Below are 24,497 nucleotides of genomic sequence, written 5' to 3' on the forward strand. Positions count from 1 at the left end.
GTTCTCAGCCAGGCCCCGGGAGCCAGTCACTTAGCCAGGCTCCCACGGCCGGCTGCTGGCAGGCAGGGGGAGGGGGGAGCAGCCCTAAGCCGAATGCCGTAATCCCTGTGGGTCCAAGCCGCTCCCTCCTCTGGACCTGGAGCTCGCCGCTGAGGAAAGACCTAGGCTGGGTGTGCTGAGCAGAGGGCCCAGCGGGGCACCGCCGTGGTGACGGGGCTGGAGAAGGGCCAGTTTCCAGTCGGAACGTCCTGGCCTTTGCACTCTGGTCCAGGGCCCATGTCCAAAAAGCAGCGTCAGACCCGGGGCCATTCTAGGTCTGATACGCCGCTATCCCCAGGGTGGAAGGCGGGGGCACTGCACCCATGGCAGGCCGGCACCCTGGCGTTTGTAGGGTTAATGTCTCGTCCTGACATGCCCTAGGACAGTGACAAAAAGTGGCACATGATGTTAAGCCACCGTGTGATTGGTGAATAGCTTCGATTGGTTAATAATTCCATCAGGAGGCTTTTACTGTGTTATTAACCAATTGCAGTGGATAAAGTAATAATGCTCGGGCAGTCGCTCTGCTGTGAGAACCTGGAGGAGCGGAGCGAGTGGGACACTGAATTCACACGGCTGTGGCTCTTCTGGGAATGTTGGTGGCTACTTCGGCTCCTGCCCCTCTGAGGTCTGAGCATGGCTGCCCTAGGATGTGGGACAGGAAATAGAGCGGTGGGTGGTCCAGACCGCGTCATGCTGTTCCACTTGAGTCCTGATGGTTGCCTCACTGAAAGCCACACAGGCTACTCACCGCTGGTGCATCGCAGCCCGAGGGGCTAGGGATGCCAGTGCCCCAGTGGCAGGAAGCGGGCCCGAGACCCCCTAAGAGACACAGCCCCGGCGTGCATGCAGACACCCCTAACAAAGTTCAGAGGAGTGTGAGATCATACAGAAAAGCCGCACTCTGCTCTCACTCTAGATCTCCCGATTCATGGGAGGATCTCCAGGCACCCCATAGACATGAATGGGCTATACAGGAAAGGTGCCCATTGGTGAAATGCAGCCACTACTGGGGAGGAGCTTGGCAGCAACACTGGACAACAATTTAGGACAAGTGAGAAAGAGTGTTCCTCATCCAGTTGGACCTACAGGGGAACTGGGCCACCCGTACTGCCCAGGAGTCAGGACCCCCAGGCTAACACCCCAGACAGAAGTGCCATGGGGTCTTTAATGTCTACATCCTGCGAGGCCTCTGCAGGGCCTGCCAGTGCAGCGTTCCCAGCTGCTCTGACCGCTCCCTTTGGCTGCTTTGCAACAGGTTCTTCTCGGACTCAGAGCCTGGCCAGCTCTGCCTACGCCGGGCAGCCACCCGCTGAGCAGCAGCTGAAGAAGATAGAGCCAATGTCAGAAGGGAAGGTAAGAAGGCGGGAACCACCTGGCAGCTGATTGAATCCAGCCAGAAGGGGGAACGGGCCTTTAAAAAGAAATAACGCCCACCTGCCAGGCTTGCTCGGTGCGAGGGAAGGGACTGGCAGCCCAGGGTCACAGCTCAGATCGCCCGGCCCCATCCAGCAACGATGGGCCGGCTTGTCCTGGCTCAGAGGCAGCTCGATTTTAGCTATCAGTCATCCCTTTTCCGGCGAGTGGTGGAGAGAGCTACCCCCTGCCCTCCGAGGAGGGCGCTGAGGCGCTCGCTCTGTCCCGCCACCTGCGTAGGGTGGCCAACTTTCTAATCGCACAAACCTGAACAGCCTTGCCCAGCTCCTGCCCGCCCCTTTCCCAAGGCCCCACCCCTGCCCCGCCCCTTCTCTGAGGCCACGCCCCTGCTCACTGCATCCCCCCTCCCTCTGTCACTCGCTCTTCCCCACCCTCACTCACTTTGACCGGGCTGGGACGGGGTTGGGGTGTGTGCGGGGTGCAGGAGACGCTTACCTCAGGCGGCTCCTGGAAGCGACCAGCATGTCCAGCTCCTAGGCTCAGAGGCGGCCAGGTGGCTCTGTGCCCTGTCCCTGCCTGCAGGTGCCTCCCCCGCAGCTCCCATTGGCCGAGGTTCGCGGCCAATGGGAGCTGCAGAGTCGGTATTCAGGGCGGGGGCAGTGTGCAGAGACCCCCCGGCTGCCCCTGCTCCTATTGGACATGCCGGTCGCTTCCGGGAGCCATGCGGAGCCAGGGCAGGTAGGGAGCCTGCCTTAGCCCTGCTGCCTGCAGGAGGCGCTGCGTTGAGGGAGTTCTACTCCCTGAGATTCTCCCCCTCCTTAAGTTTCCGAGGCAGGGCCTGTACTTGCCCAGAGTTCGCCCCCTCCCTTTTCCTGGAGGCAGGGTCGTCTCCCTGCAGCCCAGGCCCAGGACCGTGGCCTCAGCTGGGGCACGGTGCAGCGGGAGCTAGCGAGGGCTGCAAGAAGCCGAGGTCCCGGGGGCCGCTCCTGCTGCGTTCTCCCCACTTGAGTTCACGTGCAGTTTGGTGGCCGCCCAGGTGCGGTTTGGGTGTTGCAGGAGCGTGGCTTGTTGTTGACGCTCACCTGGGAGTTATTTATTATTAAAGGCAGTGGCTCCCCTGTCCCAGTCCTGCACGCTGCCCCGCACAGGTGACCCCACTGAGGTCAGGGGTCACCACGCAGATCCATGCAGCGTGGCCAACCCCGAAATGACACAGATCATGAGATTGCAAAATTATATTGTGTTGCGGTCTGTCGTCTGATTTCCCGCCCCCCCCCCCCGTCGCCAGGGGGTGTGGGGGGCTCGCAGCACTGCCCCCCTCCCAGCTGTGTCCAATGCTGGGATATGGGCTCTCTCTGGGGCGTCCAACTCAGTTCATATCACACAGACCTTTACCAACCGCCGTCTGGGGGTGCGGAGATCCCAGCTTCTCCCCAGCCCCACATTCTCATTCATTATGTGCCCAGCCCCACATCTGCCCTTCCCCCAGCCCAGCAATTCTGCTCCCCAATCCCTACGTCTGCCCCTTTGGCAGCTCGAGAGGTTCTGGTGTTGTGGGGAGGGGGGCAGTTGGACCCATTGCTCACAGCGTGGGGGGCTCTGGAGAGGAAGTGGGCCCTCGGTGTCATTGCCCTGCGAGCAGCTGTCAGTGAGGGAGTGCAGGTGGGGGTCGGGGCTGGCTCTGCGCAGGGCAGGGGGACGCCATGGGCTGGCTGCGTCTCTGCGCTCCGGAGCTCGAGCTTGCCGCGTGCTGGGCTCCGTTGTCTGCAGCCCTCGGCTCAGCCGTCACATCTCGGCAGCGGCACGGCGGGGTCCCCGCCCCGGAACAACCTTCCGGGCGCCCAGGGTGAGAGTCGCACATTGGCTGAGCACCTCAGACAGCTCCCCTCATTGTGCTGCCAGCTGCGGCTCACAGCTCCCCGGGGCGGCGGGGCGCTGCCCGCTGCAAATGAATAGGCTGCCAGGAGCCTGGCGCGACGGGGTGCAGAGAGCGCGTGGGCGGGCAGGGACCTCGGGCGCGCTGGGGAACTGCGGCGTTCTGAAGGGCCTCTCCGAGCTGGGCTGAGTGAGGGGGAGGGAATGCTGCTCGGTCTGTCTCCCTGGTGGGGTGATTCGTGGGGCTGGTGATGGGGTGAATGACTCGCCTGCCTCCTGCTGTGGGGCCCCAGGGAAAAAGGGGACCATCTGGCAAATCTCCTACAGGCTCCTTCATGTCCCAGGGAGTTCCCCAGGCTCCTGCCCCTCTTCCATATGGGAGAAGCTGGGTTAGGCACCTGTCACAGACTCAGACTCACAGACTCAGATTCCCTGCTAAATCCTGCAGATGGCTGGGCTCTTGCCTCTCCTACCTGTGGGGGTTACAGCCAGGAGCCTCTGGGCTTTGCCTGACTGCAGCTCCCTCTCCCGCAACTGCTGGGTCTAGGGGGGCAGCCCCTGGGGTGGCAGAGTGGGGCCAACCCCCGACTGCTTGGGGCCAGGGAGGACTCTCCTCCCTGTACGAGGATTGGCTGGGTGCAGCCTGGGTTGGCACTGACTGCGCATGCTGCCGTGTCCATGGCACAGCCTGGGCTCGCTTGGCAGAGCCGGTGACCCCCATTCTGTCTCGCCCCCAGAGCTCTGAGGCCGTCTACCAGTGGCTCTGCAAGTTCCAGCTGCAGCTGTACGCGGCCAACTTCATCAACGCCGGGTACGACATCCCCACCATCAGCCGGATGACCCCAGAGGTGAGGGTGGCCGGGAGCCGGGGGGAGCTGAAGGGCGAGGGGCCCGATCCTGCTCCCCTTGAGCTCTCCTGGCACTGGCTCAGGATCAGGCCCAGATAAGCACGCATACCTCCCTTAGGTGAAGGGTGGAGGAGGGGCTGCAGGACGGGCTGGGAGGCCCCTGCCCTGAGCTGCCGTGGCTCTGCCATGTGGGGTGGGACGTAGGGCCTGGATCGAACGGCGAGTCGCGCCGCTCGTGGGCGGCATGCCCAGCTTTGCTGGCTTCCGGCGTTCTAGACGGTAAAAGGGAAGGGGGATCATTCCAGAGCCGGCTGAGTGGTACTGGGGGCTGGGAGCTGTGCAGGGGCTGGGGCAGGTGCCGCGCTCATGGGCAAATCCAGGCTGAGCTACCATCTTTGCAGACGAGTTAAGATCCCCTCTTTGGGGTTTAGCCCCCCAGAGCTGCTGGGACAGGCCCATGTCTCTCCCCTTCCCTGCTCTGCACACACCTGTGGCCGGGCGGGGAGCTGGAGTGTGGGGAGTGCTGGGAGGGGCCAAGGGCGGCTCTGCATGGGGGGCTGGTGCCCCGGCCCAACTCCCTGGGGTAGCCCTCTGCAGCAGCATTACCAGCCCCTGGCGAGCCCTGGGGCTGGGGGCTGGGTGCTCACAGAGTCCGTGGGTGCTGGGCGCTCTCACAGGGGACGCTCCGGGCCTCTCCGAGACGCTGAGTTCCCACAGCTCACGCTGGGGTTGATCGCAGCCCAGCGGCGTCCCACTGAGCTCGGAGCAGCACCCAGTGGGACTTGTCCCAAGCTGCCAGGCGCCAGGCTGGGGCCCCCGTGAGCTGCTGGTGGGGTGGGCTGGGACTGGCCCTGAGGACAGCTCTGAGCGGCTGGGCCCAAGCTCCATCCTGAGGCTCCCAGCCCCTCCACACTCCCCGAGCAGCCTGGTGATGTGGGATGACATGTAGCAGGGCTGCTCCAGCCGCAGCTCTGGGGGCTTTTCCCCGTTCTTGCCAGAACCGGGGGCATGATCCCAGCGGGGTGACTGGGCGGGGACCCCTCAGCCTGCTCTGGGGACACGGGGGCAAGGGAACTAGCCCCTTCTTCCCTGGTCTCCGGACCTAGAGCGGCTTTAGAGAGGCTGACGGTGTGTGTCCTGGCTCCAAAGGATGGCTGAACTCTGCCCTTCCAGCCGGAGTCCGCTGGCATGTGGTGTGTGAGGGGCACAGCATCACCTCCCCAGGCTCACAGCCTCCCTGTTGGGGGAATGCCACGGGACTCAATTCATTCATTCCTAGCAGTGCAACTGCCTCGGGTGGGTGGGGCCCCTCTGCACTGGGTGTGGTGAGTGTATGCACACACACACAAACACGCAATCTCTGCCCTGCAGAGCGTGCCCTTGGTTTTGCCAAGCCAGAGCCTTCCTTTGCACTAGGAGAATGCCATTTGGATTTGTTTCTCATCTCCACGGAGAAGCTCAATGTTTATTGTGGAGCACTTTTTCATTTGTATTGATTTTAAGTTTTTGCAGTTGGGGGGAATTATTGGGTTGGGGGTCAGGCAATGCGGGAGGGGCTCAGACCATAATTATTGAATGACGATAGCTGTTGAAAATTAAAAAAATGAAATTAAAAAATTAAATTTTAAAAAATTAAAACTTCGTCACTGTTAAAACGCCGACACGTCGCATGTCCACATGCACAAAGTCATTAGCCTTGCACTCTAACAAGTTCTCAAGCTGCATTGTTCTCACTTCTCCTGTCTGCCGCTCTCCATGGGGGTCACTGGAAGTATTTTTGTGGGTTTGGGTGTACAGCAAAATCGCCATTTACCGATAAAAACCTCGCCCTTCCGAGCCTGCTCCCACACCCCTTGTAACGGAGAGGAGGCCTGCGGCAGCTGACAGCCTGCGATCTTCTGTGGGGGCTGCCAGAGCTGAGCGGCTAGGCCCTGCTTGTGCAGTGAAGGTGACGGGTGTCTTTCTGTGCCCTAGGACCTCACAGCCATTGGCGTGACGAAACCCGGACACAGGAAGAAGATCACTTCGGAGATCAACAGCCTGAATATCCCCGAGTGGCTTCCGGAATACAAGCCGGTAAGGCTCCCCCAGCTCTCCCCGGTAATGGACCTTGGAACGCTCCCTGCCTGTCAGCTTTGCCCTATTGGCAGGTTTCCCTATGAGGCATGGGGTTGCCAGGCTAACCCCCCCGGGGTGTAGCTAGGCCTCGCCTCTCCTACCCTGAGATGGCCTGTAGCTCTTTAACTGCTGGAGATAGGTGAGGCCCTGGACCCCATCTTCTTGCCATGTGGGGATTGGCCCCCGTGTTGCAGCCTGTTTTGTTTGGGACAGCGTCCCAGTGCAGCGTGAGAAGGGCCCTCTCCTGGCGCATTCGGAGGTTCCAGTCCTCTCCCAGAGAGCAGGGGATGCTGTCCACCCAAGAGAGGAGCTCTGCCTGGATCTCCCCCGAGCTCTGAGCACAGGTCTGGGTCCCTGTCCTGGAAGGGACCCCGGGAAATGGCTCCGGGGTGCTGGGTTGATCGGGATGCCAAGGGAATTTAGGCAGTCTGACGAAACCCCCCCTTGGTGAGACCTCCATTGCTGTGCAGTCCTATCCCATGGGAAGGGGTGGACTAGACTGAACAACGTGCTGGAGAACAGAGCCCAGGCAGGGTTCTGCAGCGAGGCTGAGCTATCTGGGCCCAATTCGCTGCTGTCATGTGCCTTTGGCTCAGGGTATCCTGATAAGCCAGGGGCCCGATTCGCCACGCCTGGCACCTTGGGCGCGGTTCCCAGCAGGGCAAGGCGGGGGCGCAGACTTGAACGCTGGCTCGTAGTGCTGGTGCACACAGATGCACAGGAGACTCGGGCCCCGGGGGCAGGAGCGTCATTGGGCGGATTATAAAGCTCTCAGCTGCATTAACCCCAGGGGAAGGGAGGGGCGTTAATAACAGGCCATGGCATAGGTATTACCCCCACGCTGTCCCTTTAAATGGTGTTGGGTCAGGGCCAAAGCACCGTTCTCCCTTTGCCTCCTGCCCCTGTAGGCCAACCTGGCTCTCTGGCTCTCCATGATCGGCCTGGCCCAGTACTACAAAGTCCTGGTGGAGAACGGCTACGAGAACATCGACTTCATCACGGACATCACGTGGGAGGATCTGCAGGAGATCGGGATCACGAAGCTGGGTAACGCGGGGCCGGGCATTGGCACGGGGCAGCGCCCGCTGCATAGGGTGGCAGGTCTTCGTGGCATCCTCCTGGCCAGGAGGCGAAAGCGGAAGAGCTGTAACGCCCGTGGGCACTGACAGACTGCGCAAGGCACCATGGGCAGGCGCCGCTCTGCCGCTGGCTGTAAAGGGACATGAACGGCGCACCCTCAGCTCCCATTGACTGTGTCTGGGCTCAGCACCGTACAAGGAACATGCCCCCATCTCAGTCCTGAGCGCCCCCCCCCCCCCCCCCGCCCAGCTCTGCCCAGGCTGTCCTGGGCAGCCCCACATCTGTCGTGTTCCGGTCCTGCCCACTGCACGCCACTCAGTTCTGATCCACAGCCCCTTGTGATCCCAAAGCTGGGCTCTCACCGCACCGCTCTGCTGGTGCCCTGCAGCCCCCTGCCTGCTACCCCCGTCCTAGGCCTCTGTCTTCGTCAGAGCGTTTGTCCCAGAGACGTGCCCAGCAACGTCCTGGGCATTTGGGACTGGACGGGCCGGCTCGGCCCGATGGCGCCTGTGACAGGGCAGGTCTGCCATGATGTCAGCACTGCCCTGGGATGGAAGGCTCCCCGAGGTGGAGAGGGGATTCTCATGCCAGAAGCTAGGCTCAGCAGATGCTGTGGTACCCTGGGGTGCACCTAGGCCTCACCTCTCCCACCCTGTGCTGTGCTCTGTTTACCCCTCGTGTGCTGTACCTTGCTTCACACCCAAAGCCTTCAGCATCCGAAGCAGGGCCAGGCTATCTATTAGAGCAGCTGCAGGGCTCACAGCACCGTCCCGCTTGGCTATGTAAGGACGTTCCTTAGGTTTGGCGTCCTCCCAAGCGCTGTCTCCAGACCTCCTGGGGGCCTTGTGCTTCACTGCTCCTGGTGCCATGAATCAGGAGCAGCCTGCAGCTGCAGCGACATGCAGGAATCACCCCTCTCGTTGTGGTTACCTGGGCAGCCTGACGTTTCTGCATGCGGTGACTGATTCCTTCCCTGCCCCAGCTGCCCGTGTCCGCGAGAGGTGCCCGGTCGGAACACAAATGCCCCGTGAAGATCGGGGGTGGTGGATGTTATTGCAGCGTGTGTGCTGTGCCTCCAGGGCACCTGGAGAATTGGGCCCATTGTTGCAGAGGGAGGAACAGACAGGTGCCCTTGTATCTTGGTTACCACATGCACCCTGTCGACTTGGCCGACATCCCAGTGCAGCATGGGCACAATTCCATTGAAGTCAGCGAAGCTGCTCCTGGGGGAACTTGGCCCAGAGCTGTGTAGCCATGTATTTACACCGCTATGGCAAGGCTGGTCAATTTCCCCATGAAGACACGCGCCAGATCGTACACTGCTGGCTCCTAGATAAAGCAAAAGTCACGCCATGTGAGCTCCCAGTGCGATGCCATGGCCAAACGGGCTGTTGTGACGTTTGACTGGAGAAAGGTGGGAGTAGTGAGTAGGAGCAGGGAGGTGATTTTACCCCGTGTGCGACATTGGTGGGACTGATCTTGGCATGCTGAGGCCAGGTCGGGTGCCCCCAATTTAAAAAAGGGTGTTGACCAATTGGAGAGGGGGCTGAAAAAAGCCACAAAACTGATTGGTGGGGTGGAGAGAATGCCCGACAGTGAGAGAGACTCAAAGAGCTCGATCTCTAGCTTACAGCAGGACGGTCAAGAGGTGACTTGCTTATAGTGTCAGCTCAGTGTCTTCACAGGGAGAATATACCGGCTGCCAAGGGGCCTTCAATTTAGCAGAGAAAGGCAGAGCAAGGACCAGTGGCCGGAAGCCAGGCAAGTTCCCATTAGAAATAAGGCACAGTGAGGGTGATTAACCAGTTGTGCAAACGACCTAGGGAAGTGGTGGGTTCTCTAGTGTTAGAGGTGACATTAAAGCCACCGGTGTAGAGAGCAGGTGCAGTTGGTTGTTAATGGAAATCGGCGGTGGGTTAAGTCCCTGAGTCAATCTCCAGGTTTTTGACATATTCGTGCAAGTAACCTCAGGTTTAGGAAAGAAGTCGGACGAGTCCAGGACGAGACCTAGTGTGGAGGGCAGGTTATCCCACATCCAGTCCTGTGGGGGGTCCCTGCACCTCGCTCTGAAGCAGCCAGACACAGGATACTGGGGGAGATGGACCATGAGTCTGATTTACTGTGGCAGTCTCTAGGTTCCTGTGAAATCATTTCTGGTTTCATGATAAGGAGTCCTTCATCGGGGGCCATCTGGGTCAAATCCTGCATTCATGTCACCACTGTAACTCCAGAGAACTCGGCTGACACCAGTCAGGGCCCCCCAAAGTGTCTCTAACCTGGAAGCCTCCTTTTAGTTTAAACACCCTAAAATACACAGCCCCGGTTAAACTGCAGAGGCCCCACCGATGCTCGGTGGGAGACGAGCACTCAGTCAGGGTGTGGGCATGGTTGGGTTGGGCTGAGACAGCCGTCCCGGGGCAACGGGCGTCACTATCCACGGGCCAGCACCAGGGTCTCTGGGTTTGCTGGTGGGACGAGTCGCTCCTCGTTGGTTAATGCCCCCTTGTGCCATGTGTCCCCTCCCCCCTTGCAGGCCACCAGAAGAAGCTGATGCTGGCGGTGAAGAAGCTGGCAGAAATCCAGAAGGCCGAGTACATCAAGTATGAGTCGGGGACTCTGAAGAAGAAGGCACCCCAGTCTCTGGATGTGCTGGCCATCGAGTCCCCTCAGCAGGAGAGCGCCGAGTGCCAGTCTCCCAAGATGACCACCTTCCAGGACAGCGAACTGAGCAACGAGCTGCAGGTGGCCCTCACGGGTACGGGAGAGGCACCCGAGGGCCAGGAGAAGCAGGCGAACCATGTGGCACATATCCGGGACGGGGCAGGCTACCGGGGTCCCCCCTCCAGGCACGTGCATGAGAACAGCCTGAGCGGCCGGGCGAAGCACATAAGCAGCTCCCAGGAGCTGCTGGGGGACGGGCCCAAGGGGCCGAGCGCAGCCATGTCCAAGAGCCAGGAGTACCTGACGGAGGAGGTGAAGGAGGGGCCTCCCAGCATGCCCAAGGAGGTCAGGCCCGTGCGGCATGGGCACACCGTCAAGAGAGCCAGCGTGCCCCCAGTGCCAGGCAAGCCCAGGCAGTCATTCCCCCCAGCCGGAGGGCGCTTTACCCCACCGCAGACGCCCACCAAGCCGCGGCCGTCCTCGCCCCAGACGCTCATCGTGCCCCATGCCACGGCCAAGGTCAAGCCCACGCCGCAGCTCCTCCAGCAGGCCGACCGCCCCATGTCGCCCAGGTCCCTGCCTCAGTCCCCCACCCACAGGGGCTTTGCCTACGTCATGCCACAGCCCGTGGAGGGCGAAGGCCTCGCCGGGCACCCGCCGGGCCCCGTGGCACAAGGAGTCCCAGTCTTGCCAGTCTCGGTGCCCGTGCTGTGCCTGCCGCCGCAGAGCGGGGAGGCAGAGGAGGAGCTGGGCAGGCCGAAGAAGCGCGCGCACAGCCTGAACCGCTACGCCATGTCCGACAGCGAGCAGGAGCGGGACGAGCTGCTGGTGCCGGACGCCGGGCCCTATGCCACGGTGCAGCGGCGGGTGAGCAGGAGCCATTCGGTGCGGGCACAGTCGGGCGGAGACAAGAACGTCAACCGCAGCCAGTCCTTTGCCGTCAGGCCCAAGAAGAAGGGGCCTCCCCCGCCACCGCCCAAGCGCTCCAGCTCCGCCATCTCCAGCACCAACATGGCCGACGACTTCACCAAGGAGGGGGAAGGGGAGGTGCCCGGCGGGGAGGATGAGGAGGCACAGGAGAGTTACCGGGAGCAACGGCGCGCGAGCGACTTTGGGGGCAGCGTGGACACGGGCAGCGCGGGTAGCGTCAAGAGCATCGCGGCCATGCTGGAGATGTCCTCTATTGGCGGGGGCGCCCGGGGCTTGGCCCTGCAGAAGCCTCTCGCAGGAGGAGGAGGGAAGGGACCCGAAGGCTACTACCTGCACCCAGCTGGTGCCATGCACCTGGCCAGCCCGGAGCATTCCCGTGTGGCCGCCGTCCTGGCCGCTGTGAAGCACAAAGACGCCATTGGCCTGGACGGGGAGGTGGTGAACCGGCGCAGGACCATCAGCGGCCCCGTGACCGGCCTCATCGCGGCCGCCCGCAGGGAGCGCTCCGACAGCATCAGGTCGGACACGGGCAAGGACGGCGGCCCGGTGGAGCGGCTGCGGGCAGAGCACGGGGGCTCCCCCCAGAACAGCTCAGCCGAGAACATCCCCTTCGCCGAGGAAGGGAACCTGACCATCAAGCAGCGGCCCCGGCAGATGGGGCTGGCCAAGGGCGAGGCAGGGGAGGGGCTGTCACCTGCTCACCGGCACGGGGACCTGGCTAAGGTGGAGGCCAGCGCCACACTCAAGAGGAGGATCCGGGCCAAACAGAGCCAGCAGGACAGTGTCAAGTTCATCCTGACCGAGTCGGACACGGTCAAGCGACGGCCCAAGTCCAAAGACAAGGAGCAGGGGCTGGAGCCGGCCCCCCTCTCCGTCTACCAGAACGGCACCGGCACAATCAAGCGGAGGCCGACGTCTGAGATGAGCGGTGCAGAGACACCCCCGCAGGGCCCTGCTGCAGGCGACCGGCAGGACAGGCTGGAGCATGCGCCGCAGGGTGTGAGCGGGGAGCCCAAAAAGCCCTTCAAGCCACCGGTCTCTCCCAAGCCCGTGTTAACCCCACAAGCACAGAAGGTCCCCGGGCCGCCCACACCCACTTCCAAAAAGGCGCCGATCCCCAGCCCCGGCAGCCCAGGTAGGTGGTGTCCTGCCGAGGGGGCTGGCAGGAGTCCGGAAGGACGCAGGCTCTGCTCCCCCGGCCCTCAGCTCCGCTCCTGAGAGCCCACAAGCTAAGCGGGGTCGGAGTCGGTTCGCTCTGGCCTGGGAGAGCGCTAAGGCAAACCCAGGTGGTGCAGGCCAGGGCCCTGCCTCGTGGTCCCTACAGCAGCAGCGGAGTGCGAGGGGAAGGGAGGCTCTGTGCCAGCCAAGCGTCTGCTGAGAGCGTTTCGGGTTTAATCCCCTTGGCCTGCGTCAGGTGAGAGCTTCCAGTCTCACTTGCATCCTTCCTCCAGCCAGCCTCTATTGGATGCAGTGTCTTCCCCCCCAGTCCTGCCCAGCTGGGCCGGGTCCCGGGTCGTGGCCAGCAGCTGCTGCGCATCACCCCGCTCGGGGGTGTGGGGAAGTGAAAAGACCCCCCTGGGAACAGCCGCTGGAATTCTGGGCAGCGTTCGGCGGCTTGTCCCAGCCATCGGCCAGGCCCCATCATTCCTAACGCTCTTGGGAGGGGGGTGGGGCATTCACTGGAGTCCTAGAGGGGCACGTATGGGGACCAACCGTAGGAGCTCTGGAGCTAGGAGTACAAGCCTCTGTGGCAGTGGTGGGCAACCTGTGGCCCGTGGGCCGCAATCAGCCTGTCAGGGTAATCCACTGGCAGGCTGCCAGACAGTTTGTTTACATTTGCACCGCTGGCCGCCCGCAGCTCCCAGTGGCCACCCCCAAGCTGAGTCAGGGTGGCTCAGCCGCTGGCTGCCTGCTTCTTGAGCTGGATTGTATTGAAAATTCATTAGCCCATGAAGTGGCTGGGTTTTATATTGATTGAGGTTAATTGTGGGGTGGGCCATCCTTAAGCGGGGGCCCAGGACTCCTGAGTTCTATTCTGGGCTCTGCTGCTGTCTGTGGGGAAGCCTCCCAAAGGTCTGATGCTGGCTCCCATTAGTGTGCCCCCCCACAGGGCAGGGGCGACCCCCTTCACCCAGCCCCTCTCACCCAGAGCAGGGGTGACCCCCTCCCCCCGATCCCAGCCCCCCTCGCCCAGGGCAGGGGCGACCCCCCTCATCCTGCCCCTCTTACCCAGAGCACGGGTGATCCCCCCCCAATCCCAGCCTCCCCATATTAACAGCAATGGCTATGACCCTCACAGTCCCTCTCCTCTCTTCTCTCCTGCAGAGGTGAAGCGAGTCCACGGCACCCCACCCCCGGTGTCGCCCAAGCCCCCACCACCCCCGACGGCACCCAAGCCCCCCAAGCTCCACGCCGCCATCCAGTCAGTGAGTGCAGGCTCCACGCCCACCCCATCCCCTGCCAAGCAGCTCACCACGACGATCAAGCCTTCAAGCACACCGCCTTCGCTCTGCTCGAGCCCCGCCAAGCCCCTATCGCCCGGCGGGCAGCCCCAGCAGGTGCCTGTCAAGCCGCCGCGCTCCTCCATCGCCGGGCCCTCGACGGAGAGCGCCAGCCCCGAGATGGCACACCAGAAGCTGGAGGAGACCAGCGCCTCGCTGGCGGCTGCCCTGCAGGCTGTGGAGGAGAAGATCAAGCAGGAGGATGGGCAGGCAGCAGAGTAAGGATCCCGCTCCCTCTTGCGCATGCACACGGGGCTATGCCTTTTTTGTGAGGGGCGCCAACCTTTGGGACTCACTGCTGCTGGACAGTGTCGGGGTCAAGAGTCCAGCAGGGCAATTAGGAAAAGAGTCCGTGGGTGCAAGGGCTGTTGCTCTTCATGCTTCAGGGATACGGTACTCCCTGTTGGTGTCAGGCGGGGCTGTTTGCTGAGCCAGACTAGCTCCATTGGAAAAAGCCCCTTCTCACCTAGTGTAGACAAGGCTCAGCTGTCCCCATTCCTGTGGGTCTCCTGGTGAGTCTGGTCTCTGCTGGGTCAGTCTTTCTAAGTTCCTCAGGGCAGGGGCTCCTTTCTATAGGGCCCAGTGTGACGGCACTTAGTGCAGACAACCTTAATTCAGGTACCACCAGTGCTTAGCTTTGCAGGCCTTCATGTGCTTGTAAAGGAGGGTTTTTTAGGTAATTTCCCTAGGTTTAAATACCGTATTAAATAAAACTGTATTGACCCTCCACATGGGTCGTCAGCAGGGCTTGGTCAAGTAAGCTAACAAATAACCGGTAGCAGTAGAAGGCTGTTATCTTCTACGTGGCCCTGCTCCCAGAGTGGTTGGGGATGCGCCCTCTGCCAGTGGGTTTCACAGCTGATTGCTCAGCCCTGAAGGAATGGTGAGATGCAGGGCACGTGCACCTAGAGAAGTGATAGCTCAATAAGGTGGGGTGTGAATTCAGAGCCCTGCAGTTATACCGGTATAACTCCCTGGGTGGAGGCTCTTATTCTGGTGCAAGAGGACCTATTTCCAGTTTAGCTTATGTTGCTCGGGAAATGATTTAAACTAAGCTGAGAAAACCTACTCTTAGGATCAGCCAAGCAGAGTCACTGGGAGGGTGGAAAAATCCAAGTCCCTGTGAAGACAGCACTAGGTCGACCTAGCTATGGGCTCTCGGGGAGGCGGACCCTCCCATTGGTCTACACGGAAGCACTGCAGTGGAACAGCTGTAGGATTTCTAGTGTCGACAAGCCCTTGTACTGGAACAGGGTGGGTTATTCCAGGATAACTGTTGGGGTTTAGTTGTACCGGTAGAGTTATACTGGTATAACTGGGAAATCTCCCATGCCGACAAGCCTGCAGGACAGCTGGGGTCAGTTCCAGGTTCTTTAAGGACGTGTGCGTTAATAGATACAAACTGTCCTGCTCCTGCCCCCCTCCCCAGGTTACCCCCCTTTCAGGTTTTGAAGGACAATGCTTCTAGGGGCTGCTCCATGGCCCCCTCCTCATGGAGCTGGCTGAGACCCCCCAACTGCCCCACAGGGCAGAGCGAGGGGAGCCCGGCTAGGAGGGGAGACAGAGCCCAGCTCTGCCTTGTGGCTCCAGCCCCTTGTTCCCCCCAGGAAGGAGGCTCAGTTCTGAGGGGGACCCAAGGGGAGCTGGAAGAGGGACACAGGCTTGGGGAGGGGCAGGGGTCCGTATTGGGGGGTTCTTGGGGAGATCCAGGCTTGAGGGGGCCCTTATGAAGGAGAGTTGGGGTGGGACACAGCCACAGGGGGCATGGGGCGGAACCCTGGCTTGAGAGGCACCCTGGGTGGGGTGAGGAGTGTTTGGGGAGCAGAACTGTACAGATGGGGGGACAGGAGGGAAGTTACCTTGCCGGGGTCGGGGGGGTGGAGGGGCTTGCTGGGCTCTGAGGGCCTGTGTCCCCTCCCCGCAGTTTGGGTGGAAAGTTACTCCACTGCTCAGTGTGACACCCCTCCCACCCCCACGTGCCCGCTGCCCCTGCCCTCCGGGCGAGACCCACATCAGCCACGGGCCGGGGGCTGTCCTGTGGGGCACAGACCCCCAGCCCCTCCCTGCAGCGATGCTAACGGACGCTTTCTGCACCTGCAGCGCCGCTGCGGAAGCGAAGAGCACAGTCAGCATTCTGGACGACATCGGCAGCATGTTCGACGACCTGGCCGACCAGCTGGATGCCATGCTGGAATGAGGCCCGAGGAGAACCCCAGCTAACCTCAGGATTTACCGTGGGTACAAGGGCACAACGATCCACTGACTCCCAGCCCCCCTCCCTGCCCCTTGTACAGCCTGTCCCCACTCGGCGAACAGCCCATCCTTCGGGGTTTGCACAAAGAAGAAAAGATTACCTCAGGATTGTGCTCACACAGACCGTGGCCCGCGGCGCTCGGGGCAGGCTTTTGGCGGGAGTGGGTGTGCAGAAGCAAAAAAACAAGAAGCCCTGTTATGTTTTATTTCCTACCTAAGTAGCAAGCGACCGTGGGATAAAGGCGCCCGTAATGCTGTCTACACCCAACTGCCAGGCCGAGAACCCCGTGGGGTAGGGCTCGTCCCCTGACTCGCCCCTCCGGGCCAAACCCGACATCCCAGCGAGAACGGTTCTGATCCGGTTGTGCCGTTGAGCTGAACTTCCACCTTTTTTAGTTTGAACCGACCGTTCTCTCTCTCTCTGGACTCCCGGATGTGACAGTTCTGTGTGTAGCCAAACGTGGCCCAAGTCAGTATTGATCCATCTGCTTTCCTCCCCATTCGGTTTGGGTTAGACTCGCGTTCAGGTGACGCCGTGTTGCTATCGTTTCTCACCCAAGCACCGCCATTATCCCGTGTGCCGCCGTCTGCGTTCCCATGCCCCCGTCTGCTGATGTTGGGAGACGCTAGGAGTGGTGGGCCGGGGCCACCCGCTGTGGGTGCCAGGGTGGGTGCTTGCCCGCTGGCGTTCGATTCGCTGCATGCTTTGTTTTACTCGGAAGGTGTTTGTTTGTTCTTTCCTGGTGCTGAGAAGCTGTGACCGTGAGACGTTGTTCTGGTGACAAGTCCGGTTTGACCAATTAGCTCTTTCATTTAAAAAAAATTTTTTTTTTTTCTGTGTTCTGGTTATTTTGGGGGCCGTCTTGCCGCGGAAGCAGCGCTCTGCGCCATGAGAAAGCTTTGTAGGTTTGCATGCTCGAGACAGTGTTATGACAAGAAAACAAAAATATAGCAAATAGCCCCCTCCCTCCCACATGCCGCTCCCTGCTGGGGGGCGGCTCCTGGTGGCTGCCCGAGGGGGTGGTTCCTGGGTGGCTTTCACTGCACAGAAAGGGCTGTTGGAAATCTGAGCACAGCCCCATCACCTTGCCCTTTTCTCCACTCACAACCGCTTGGCTTCCAAAGACTTTGTCCTTGACTTGGACTATTCAGCCTTTAATGTCCGTCCTCACCCCGCTCCTCTGCGGGAGTGACAGCCAGTCCCAGGCTTGCTGGCCGCCGGGGGCCTGGTTGTGCTCTGTGGAAGCCCGTGGCAGCGGGCTGGGGGCCTCGGAGGGCGGATTCCATGGAAAGGGATGCTTGCATGTGTTCGGCCCCCAACAGGGTGGTGTCCCCGGAGCAGTAGGGCTGCGGGGGATTTGGCGCCACTGGGGATCTGGGCCTCACCCTTTAGGGACAGTGTGAGCTGGGCCATGGAGGGGGTGAGCAATGGTGGGGCTCTCAGCCAGGAGGAGCCAGAACATTGTGCTGGGTGGGGAGCGGGGGGAGAACCCTCCTGCAGATGCTGCTTGAGGGCAGGGGCTGGGAGGGAAGGGGCTCTGATGGCAGGAGCCTGGGGGCTTGTCAGCTCTCTGAGGGCTGTGGGCGCCAGGCTGTGGGTATTCAGAGCCAGGCTCTACCCATGCAGGGCTGGGGCATTGGCAAACCATGGGCCAGGCTGACTCCCATTTCACTGCTCCGTCCCCTACCACAGCGGCCAAGAGCCCCGCCCTGAACAGACCCCCCCAGGCCTGCCCTGCAGGCCCTGAAGAGCCCAAGCCCCCGGGAGCTTTGCTGCTGTTAATAGAGCATTGCCTAGTGAGCGGCGCACAGGGCTCTCATCCATCTCCAGCAAGGCGCTGTGTCAGCCTGGTCCCCGGCTGCCGTGGGAGGTGAGGGGCTTCAAGGGGGATACGAGAGGGTGGCTCTGTGGGGTCTGCTGGGGGCATCGGCAGACAACTCAGCGATGGCAAAGGGAAGCCAGCCTGAGGTGCCTCCGCCTTAGAGACACGGACAGCCTGAGCCAGACCATGGGGTCCCCAGCGCTCTGCCCAGTGGGTTCTGCTGGCGGGGTGCGGCCCGTGCGAGGCAGGCAACCGCCAGGGCCAGATCCGGGGGAGCTGCGTGGTGAGGAGGGGGATGGGGCTGCAGCCCTGGGGCGGGACACCCCTCATATGAGCACAATACAGGAGTCCCTAGTGTTGGATTCCCAAGTGGCCGGTCAGGCCTCTCTGCTCCGGTGCTGCTCCTCCTACCCCCCACCGGGCCAGAGGGCACCGCTGGGGCAGCGCTAATGGCCCTGGAGCAGAGGGAGCTCAGGGAGCAAATCCCTTTCCTTGTCCCAGTCAGTCCCAATGCCAGCAGCATTTCCTGGTACCTCTCTGTAACGTGGGGCTCACTTGGCCCCCCCACCCTGCGCCCCAGCCCTGCCTTCCCTCAGGGAGACCAGCTTGTGTCAGAGCATGACCTTGGAGAACCGCAGTAGCTAACACACGTATAACCCCGTAGCACGCGGCGCAGGCAGCTCATGTCAGCTGCTCCCGGCTAAGCCCTGCTGGAATGACAGGCGTGGCAGACAGTTCCTCCCTGGGCCACTGGCTGATGGAGCAGGGCGCTGCACCCTGCTGGTTAATCCCACTGCTCCAGGCTGTGTTCTGAACACCCCGCCGTCCGTGGGGAGCCGAGCCCTGGGAGGGAGCCGCACTCCCTAGAAATGCACTGCCAGTTTCCAGTCCAGGCCCATGGGCGTGCCTGACTGGCTCCAGCCAGGCTTCTGCTAGCCCAGTGTCCCTTCTCAGAGAGGGGCCAGTTCCAGATGCAGCGAGGTGGGTGTAAGAATGCTGCAGTGGCAGGTGTAGGATAATTCCCCTCGGCTCTCATTAGGCCTCCTCCTGGTCTTTTAGGGCTTGTCTGCAGGGCACCCCTGTGCCTTTGCCAGGGGTGTGAATTGTAGAGATGAAATTAATAGGCAGTAGGTTTGATACAAACAGAAGGATGTATTTCATCACACAATGCACAGTTAACCTGCGGAACTCATTGCCAGGGGGTGGGTGAAGCCAAAGAATAACTGGGTTCAAAAAAGTATTAGATCAGTTCATGGAGGATTGGTCCTTCGATGGCTGGACAGCAGGGGGTGGATCACTCTGAGCCATCTGGTGCCAGTCACTGCCGGAAGACACGACACTGGGCTGGATGGACCATTGGTCTGATCCAGCGTGGCCGTTATGTTACGATTCACTATGTACCTTTTAGTTCATGCCAGCGGGTCTACATGGGGCAATTAGAGTGCTCAACCATTCACACCCCTCGGGCTTGCACCGCAGTGCCATGGAGACAAGCCCTACCCATCAGCATTTGGCTACAGCCCTGAAGCAGGAGATTTAATGTCCCTGCCCATATGTGTGTTGCCGTTAGTTATGCTAACTCCGGCTCTGCTGGATCCCCCTAGAAATGTCCAGTCCCTTTTCAAGTCTCCAAGAGGCTGGTGAGCCGTGCACTGCGATGCTGGCCCAAGGGACTGGGGCATGTCTGAGAAATCCCAAATTGCTCATCGGTTTCTAAAGCCTCAATATCCGGCCCCATTTCTGTAACCTGGCTCCCTCCTCCCTGCCCCTTGCTGTGTCTGAACAAGCAGGGGTGACGCCCGGACCAGAACTAACAGCCATGGGGCTGTTCGTTGGGCTCAAGCTGAGGTTGGCCAACAGGGGCGATGCCGAGCAGCTGATGTGTTGTCAGGGCTTTTCCTCCAAACTCTTGACAGACCAGCATTTCCCATCTACAAGGGCTCCAGTTACAAGGCCTCCCATCCTGCAGCCTGTACCCAGGTAGGTAGCTATTCCTTGCAGGCCTGGGCCTATGGATGTCAGCGGGGCCATGTATGAGTGAGGGGGCTGGGATCGGCTTCCCTGCTTCTTGCAAGTGCCAGCAATTTCCCCTGCCACATCCCGATATGTCTGCTCCTTTGTCAAACCAATGACCTTGGGGACCCAAAATCAGGCTAGAGGAATTCAGACCAGCCCATGGGTTCAGCTCCTTTGTTTCTGGCTTGAGCCTCCTGGTCCAAGAGGGTTGTTAGCTTCCTCTATAGCCCGGTAGTTTTCTTACATGCGCTGAGCTCATTGCAGAGGATAGAGGGCCTTAGCCGAAGCAAGCAGAGCAGTGGTGGGCATGGCTGAGCGAGGCCTGTATTTAGGACAATGCCCTGCTGCAGTGAAGTGTTATGAACGCTTCCTAGTTGGGGAACAAAAACTCTTTCTGTGGAGGGTGATAAGGGATGAAGAAATAATAAGCTATATAAAGAAGTATTAATTTATTGGGAAAAAAAGATTTAAGACAGATATTTTCCCCCAGAAATTAAAAAAAGGAATAAACTTTAACAAATATATATTTAAAATATTAAAAATAGTGTCAATTATATAATAAAAGTTTTAAAAAAATCAAGAGAACTGGATTTTAGCTTGAGAAAATCTATTAGATTACAATAAGCTCTATGTCTTTGTGGCAAGATCATATTAAGAGTAGCACAAGCATAAGATACCTTTTATCTCCTTAGAAGGTCTGTGCAAACAGCTTTTGGTTTGTTTTTCTGTTGGAATTCAGTGTTCTTCCTTTATTTTTACACAGTTTAAGAAACTCAAAGGATGTGCCTTGTTTCATGAAGGTTTTTGTTAACTCTGATCTGGAGGTTGTTTTATTTTTCTTAGGTGTCTTCAGGGTTGTTTTTTAATTTTTTTTTTAATGTGTGTGAATGTGTGTGTGTGCGCGTGCGTATTCTCGAGAATACACAGCTGTATATTCATGTATAAACGGGATTTGGAGTCTGGTTTATCGCTTGAATTCTGATGAATGCATTTTGCTTGTGGTTTCAAAACAACGTGTCGATGTAATTTTTTTCTGAGAAGTACAAACTGCTTTCTCTCTCTCTCTCTCTCTCTCTCCCCCACATTGTGTTTGCTGATCCAGATGTGTTTGGCACAACTTTGAAATTTCTTTAAAAAAAAAAAAAAGCCTAGAACTATCTGTTGTAAAGAAAAAAAAATGTATCTTAAAAAAAAATCCATGAAGCTCTCCATGATGGATATATACATATATATATATTTTTTATGATTAAGTTATGGAATCTGTATTGTATTCCCATTCTGTCAAAGCTATGCATCTTGGTGCTTTTCCCTGCTCTTCTGTGCTTTGGTTCCACCTATATTATTCTGACTATTCTGAATATTAAATGGCTCGTGGTGCTTTGAAGACGTTTGCTCCTATAAAAAGTCTGGCAACAAATATTTAAAGGAAAAAAACCAACCTTATCAACCTGAATTGTAAAAGAGACAAATGTTATTTTTGTTGTTGGGAGTTAACACCAACCAAAAAAAATTCCATGGTAGAGACAATTCCTAAAGCACCAGGTTGTACAGTGTGTGTATATGTCCTTCTGGTCCCCTGCGATGGACTGCCTCATACTGTAATTTTTTGTCAGGCATGTGGCAGTGGTATGCTTGACTGACTGCAGTTACTGCCATCGGCTCTCAATAAATGTCAGAAAACTCCAGGTGGGTGCTGCTCTTGTTTTGCTAGGCCTGGCTGCTGTAGTTAATGGGCCTGCGGCCAGGAAGGGGCGTGGGTGTTATGCTACAACCCTGGCAGAAGTGGCTATGGCGTGGAGGAGCAGGCGTACCTAACCCACCCAGGAGCATAGGGGTGGCCAAGTAGCACAGAAAGCTGGAGCAGCCACCTGTGGACCGGGGGACTGACATGATGTCAGCGCACTGCGGGACAATTACACCAAACTGTCCCTGCTTGCTTCGCAGCTCCTGGGCCTCCCAGGGCCCCAGTGTGTGAAATCCCCAGCCCAGCTGCTGCCCGGCTCAGTTCGAGCACCCAGAATGCTGGCATCTTTTGCAAATTGGCAAATTAGGATGGAAATGGAACTTCCCTGAGCAGAACTGCAAGAGCTGGTCCTGTAGCTTGGGGGCTTTGTCCCCTGGCTGCACTGCGTTCACCATTGGCATTCCCAGGGTTCGAAGCGTTGGCCTGGCCCAGACGAGGTAAATTTCTTTGGCACGGGGTAAGGGAGCTGGGGCTGAGTTTACACCCTTTCCCACAGCTCTGGCTCCAGCAGGACACTTTAAGGCTTTTAATGCTAAACTTGACCCTTTTCAGAGTAGCAGCCATGTTAGTCTGTAGCCGCAAAAAGAAAAGGAGGACTTGTGGCACCTTAGAGACGAACAAATTTATTTGAGCATAAACTTTCGTGAGCTACAGCTCACTTCATCGGATGCATTCAGTGGAAAATACAGAGGGGAGATTTATATACACAGAGAACGTGAAACAATGGGTGTTACCATACACACTATAACGAGAGTGATCAGGTAAGGTGAGCTATTACCAGCAGGTGAGAAAAAAAACAACACCTTTTGTAGTGATAATCAAGGTGGGCCATTTCCAGCAGTTGACAAGAAAACGTCTGAGGAATGGTGGGGTTGTGGCGGGGTGGGGGTGGGGGGTGAAACCTGGGGAAATAGTTTTACTTTGTGTAATGACACATCCACTCCCAGTCTTTATTCAAGCCTAATTTAATGGTGTACAGTTTGCAAATTAATTCCAATTCAGCAGTCTCTCGTTGGAGTCTGTTTTTGAAGTTTTTTTGTTGAAGAATTGCCACTTTTAGGTCTGTAATCGAGGGACCAGAGAGATTGAAGTGTTCTCCGACTGGTTTTTGAATGTTATAATTCTTGACGTCTGATTTGTGTCCATTTATTCTTTTACGTAGAGACTGTCCAGTTTGGCCAAGGTACATGGCAGAGGGGCATTGCTGGCACATGATGGCATATATCACATTGGTGGATGTGCAAGTGAACGAGCCTCTGATAGTGTGGCTGATGTGATTAGGCCCTATGATGGTGTCCAATCCCCTGGCCTGAGCCCTGTGCTGCACCCCGCACCCCTCCTGCACCCCACCACCCCTGCCCTGAGACTCCTCCTGCGCCCCAACCCCTTGTCCTGAGCCGCTTCCTGCACACCGCACCCCCCCCCGCCACTTGACCCTGTTACTCTTAAAAAATCTCCCTGATTGAAACCGTGGGTGAAAAAAATGATCAAGAGGCAGGCTGGCGTCACCCAGCTCACGCCTTGTTACCGGAGAGAGGAAAGCAAGCAAGGCCCCTTGTGTTCGCCTCTTAAGGACGCCCATGTTATAGCAGCAGCTGTGTCCCCTGGCATTTAATTCAGGTGTTGTACTAAAGCAGGGGTGGGCAAACTACGGCCCACGAGCCAGATCCGGCCTGTCGGGGCTTTAGATCTGGCCCGCGGGATTGCTGTGGCCAATGGGAGCTTCAGGGGAGGTACCTGCAGGTGAGGGCAGAGCCCTCTGGCCCCGCCTCACGTCCCCCAGGGTCCGCAGGGATGTGGTGCCGGGAGTAGCTCGGGGCCAGGGCAGGCAGGGAACCTGCCTTAGCCTCACTGCGCACCGCTGCCACCCCAGAGCCGCTCCAGGTAAGCGGCGCCAGGCTGGAGCCTGCACCCCGAACCCCTCCTGCACCCCAATCCCCTGCCCTGAACCCCCTGCCGCACCCCGCACCCCTCCTGCATCCCAATCCCCTGCCCTGAGCCCTGTGCTGCACCTCGAACCCCTCCTGCACCCCAATCCCCTGCCCTGAACCCCCTGCCGCACCCCGCACCCCTCCTGCACCCCAATCCCCTGCCACACGCTGCACCCCCTCCTGCATCCCAATCCCCTGCCCTGAGCCCCCTGCCGCACCCCGCACCCCTCCTGCACCCCAATCCCCTGCCCTGAACCCCCTGCCACACCCCGCACCCCTCCTGCACCCCAATCCCCTGCCTCACGCTGCACCCCCTCCTGCATCCCAATTCCCTGCCCTGAGCCGTGCTGCACCCTGAACCCCTCCTGCACCCCAATCCCCTGCCCTGAACCCCCTGCCGCACCCCGCACCCCTCCTGCACCCCAATCCCCTGCCTCACGCTGCACCCCCTCCTGCATCCCAATCCCCTGCCCTAAGCCCTGTGCTGCACCCCGAACCCCTCCTGCACCCCAATCCCCTGCCCTGAACCCCCTGCCGCACCCCGCACCCCTCCTGCACCCCAATCCCCTGCCTCACGCTGCACCCCCTCCTGCATCCCAATCCCCTGCCCTGAGCCCTCTACTGCACCTCAAACCCCTCCTGCAGCCTACCCCCCCAGAGGTCCCTCCCGCACTCTACAGCCCCTCCTGCACCCCAACCCCTTGTCCTGAGCCTCTTCCTGCACACACCCGTCCCACACCCCAGCCCCCTGCCCCAGCCCTACATTCATGGCCCTGCGTTCAATTTCCACAACCAGATGTGGCCCTCGGGCCAAAAAGTTTGCCCACCCCTGTTGTAGGCAGTCTGGGTGGGAGACGGGACTGCTCTGTGGATGGGAGCATAACTCCAGCCTGTGCGCGGCCAAGGGACCAGCCTACAGCTCCAGGGGCTGGTCCACCTGAAGAAGGAGGTGCTGGCCATTTGGGCCCAGACCCCTTCCTGCTGCTCAGCAGCAGTCTCTATGCAGCTGCTGTAGCCCAGGGCCTGAGCTGGGGCTCAGAGGAGGGGCCCCATGACAGCTGGAGCAGGGGATGGGCTCCTTTTGGGCCCCGCACTCACACTGGGCAGTTGCGGGGAGGCAAAAAGCGGAACCTGCCAGAGGCAGAGTAAAGAGCGGGGTGGGGTGGGACACTCGTCCAGTCTATGGGGGGTGTCCCAAAGTGAGGCACTGGTGCTACCCTCCTTGGGCAATAAGGCACCCCCCCCCCGCCCCCATGGACTGGAGGGGCAGGGTCCCTACTGCTAGCCTCAGCGAGAGAGTG

At 59.3% G+C, this 24,497-nt stretch overlaps 1 protein-coding gene across 5 annotated transcripts in view; it reads left to right on the forward strand.

The window, feature by feature from the left end:
- CASKIN1 (CASK interacting protein 1) overlaps positions 1-21,204 on the forward strand; it is a 181,177-nt gene extending 159,973 nt beyond the window's left edge. For all 5 annotated transcript variants that reach the window (XM_075133371.1, XM_075133372.1, XM_048865856.2 and 2 more), the window contains 7 exons: positions 1,298-1,395; positions 4,029-4,139; positions 6,114-6,215; positions 7,166-7,304; positions 9,871-12,063; positions 13,254-13,647; positions 15,530-21,204. In XM_075133371.1, coding sequence (XP_074989472.1) covers positions 1,298-1,395; positions 4,029-4,139; positions 6,114-6,215; positions 7,166-7,304; positions 9,871-12,063; positions 13,254-13,647; positions 15,530-15,626 — 3,134 coding nt within the window. In that variant the 3' untranslated portion in view covers positions 15,627-21,204. The remainder of the gene's footprint in view (positions 1-1,297; positions 1,396-4,028; positions 4,140-6,113; positions 6,216-7,165; positions 7,305-9,870; positions 12,064-13,253; positions 13,648-15,529) is intronic.
- The last annotated feature ends 3,293 nt before the right edge of the window (positions 21,205-24,497 follow it).

The sequence above is a fragment of the Caretta caretta genome, chromosome 10 (assembly GCF_965140235.1).
Source record: "Caretta caretta isolate rCarCar2 chromosome 10, rCarCar1.hap1, whole genome shotgun sequence".
Taxonomy (NCBI): Eukaryota; Metazoa; Chordata; order Testudines; family Cheloniidae; genus Caretta; species Caretta caretta.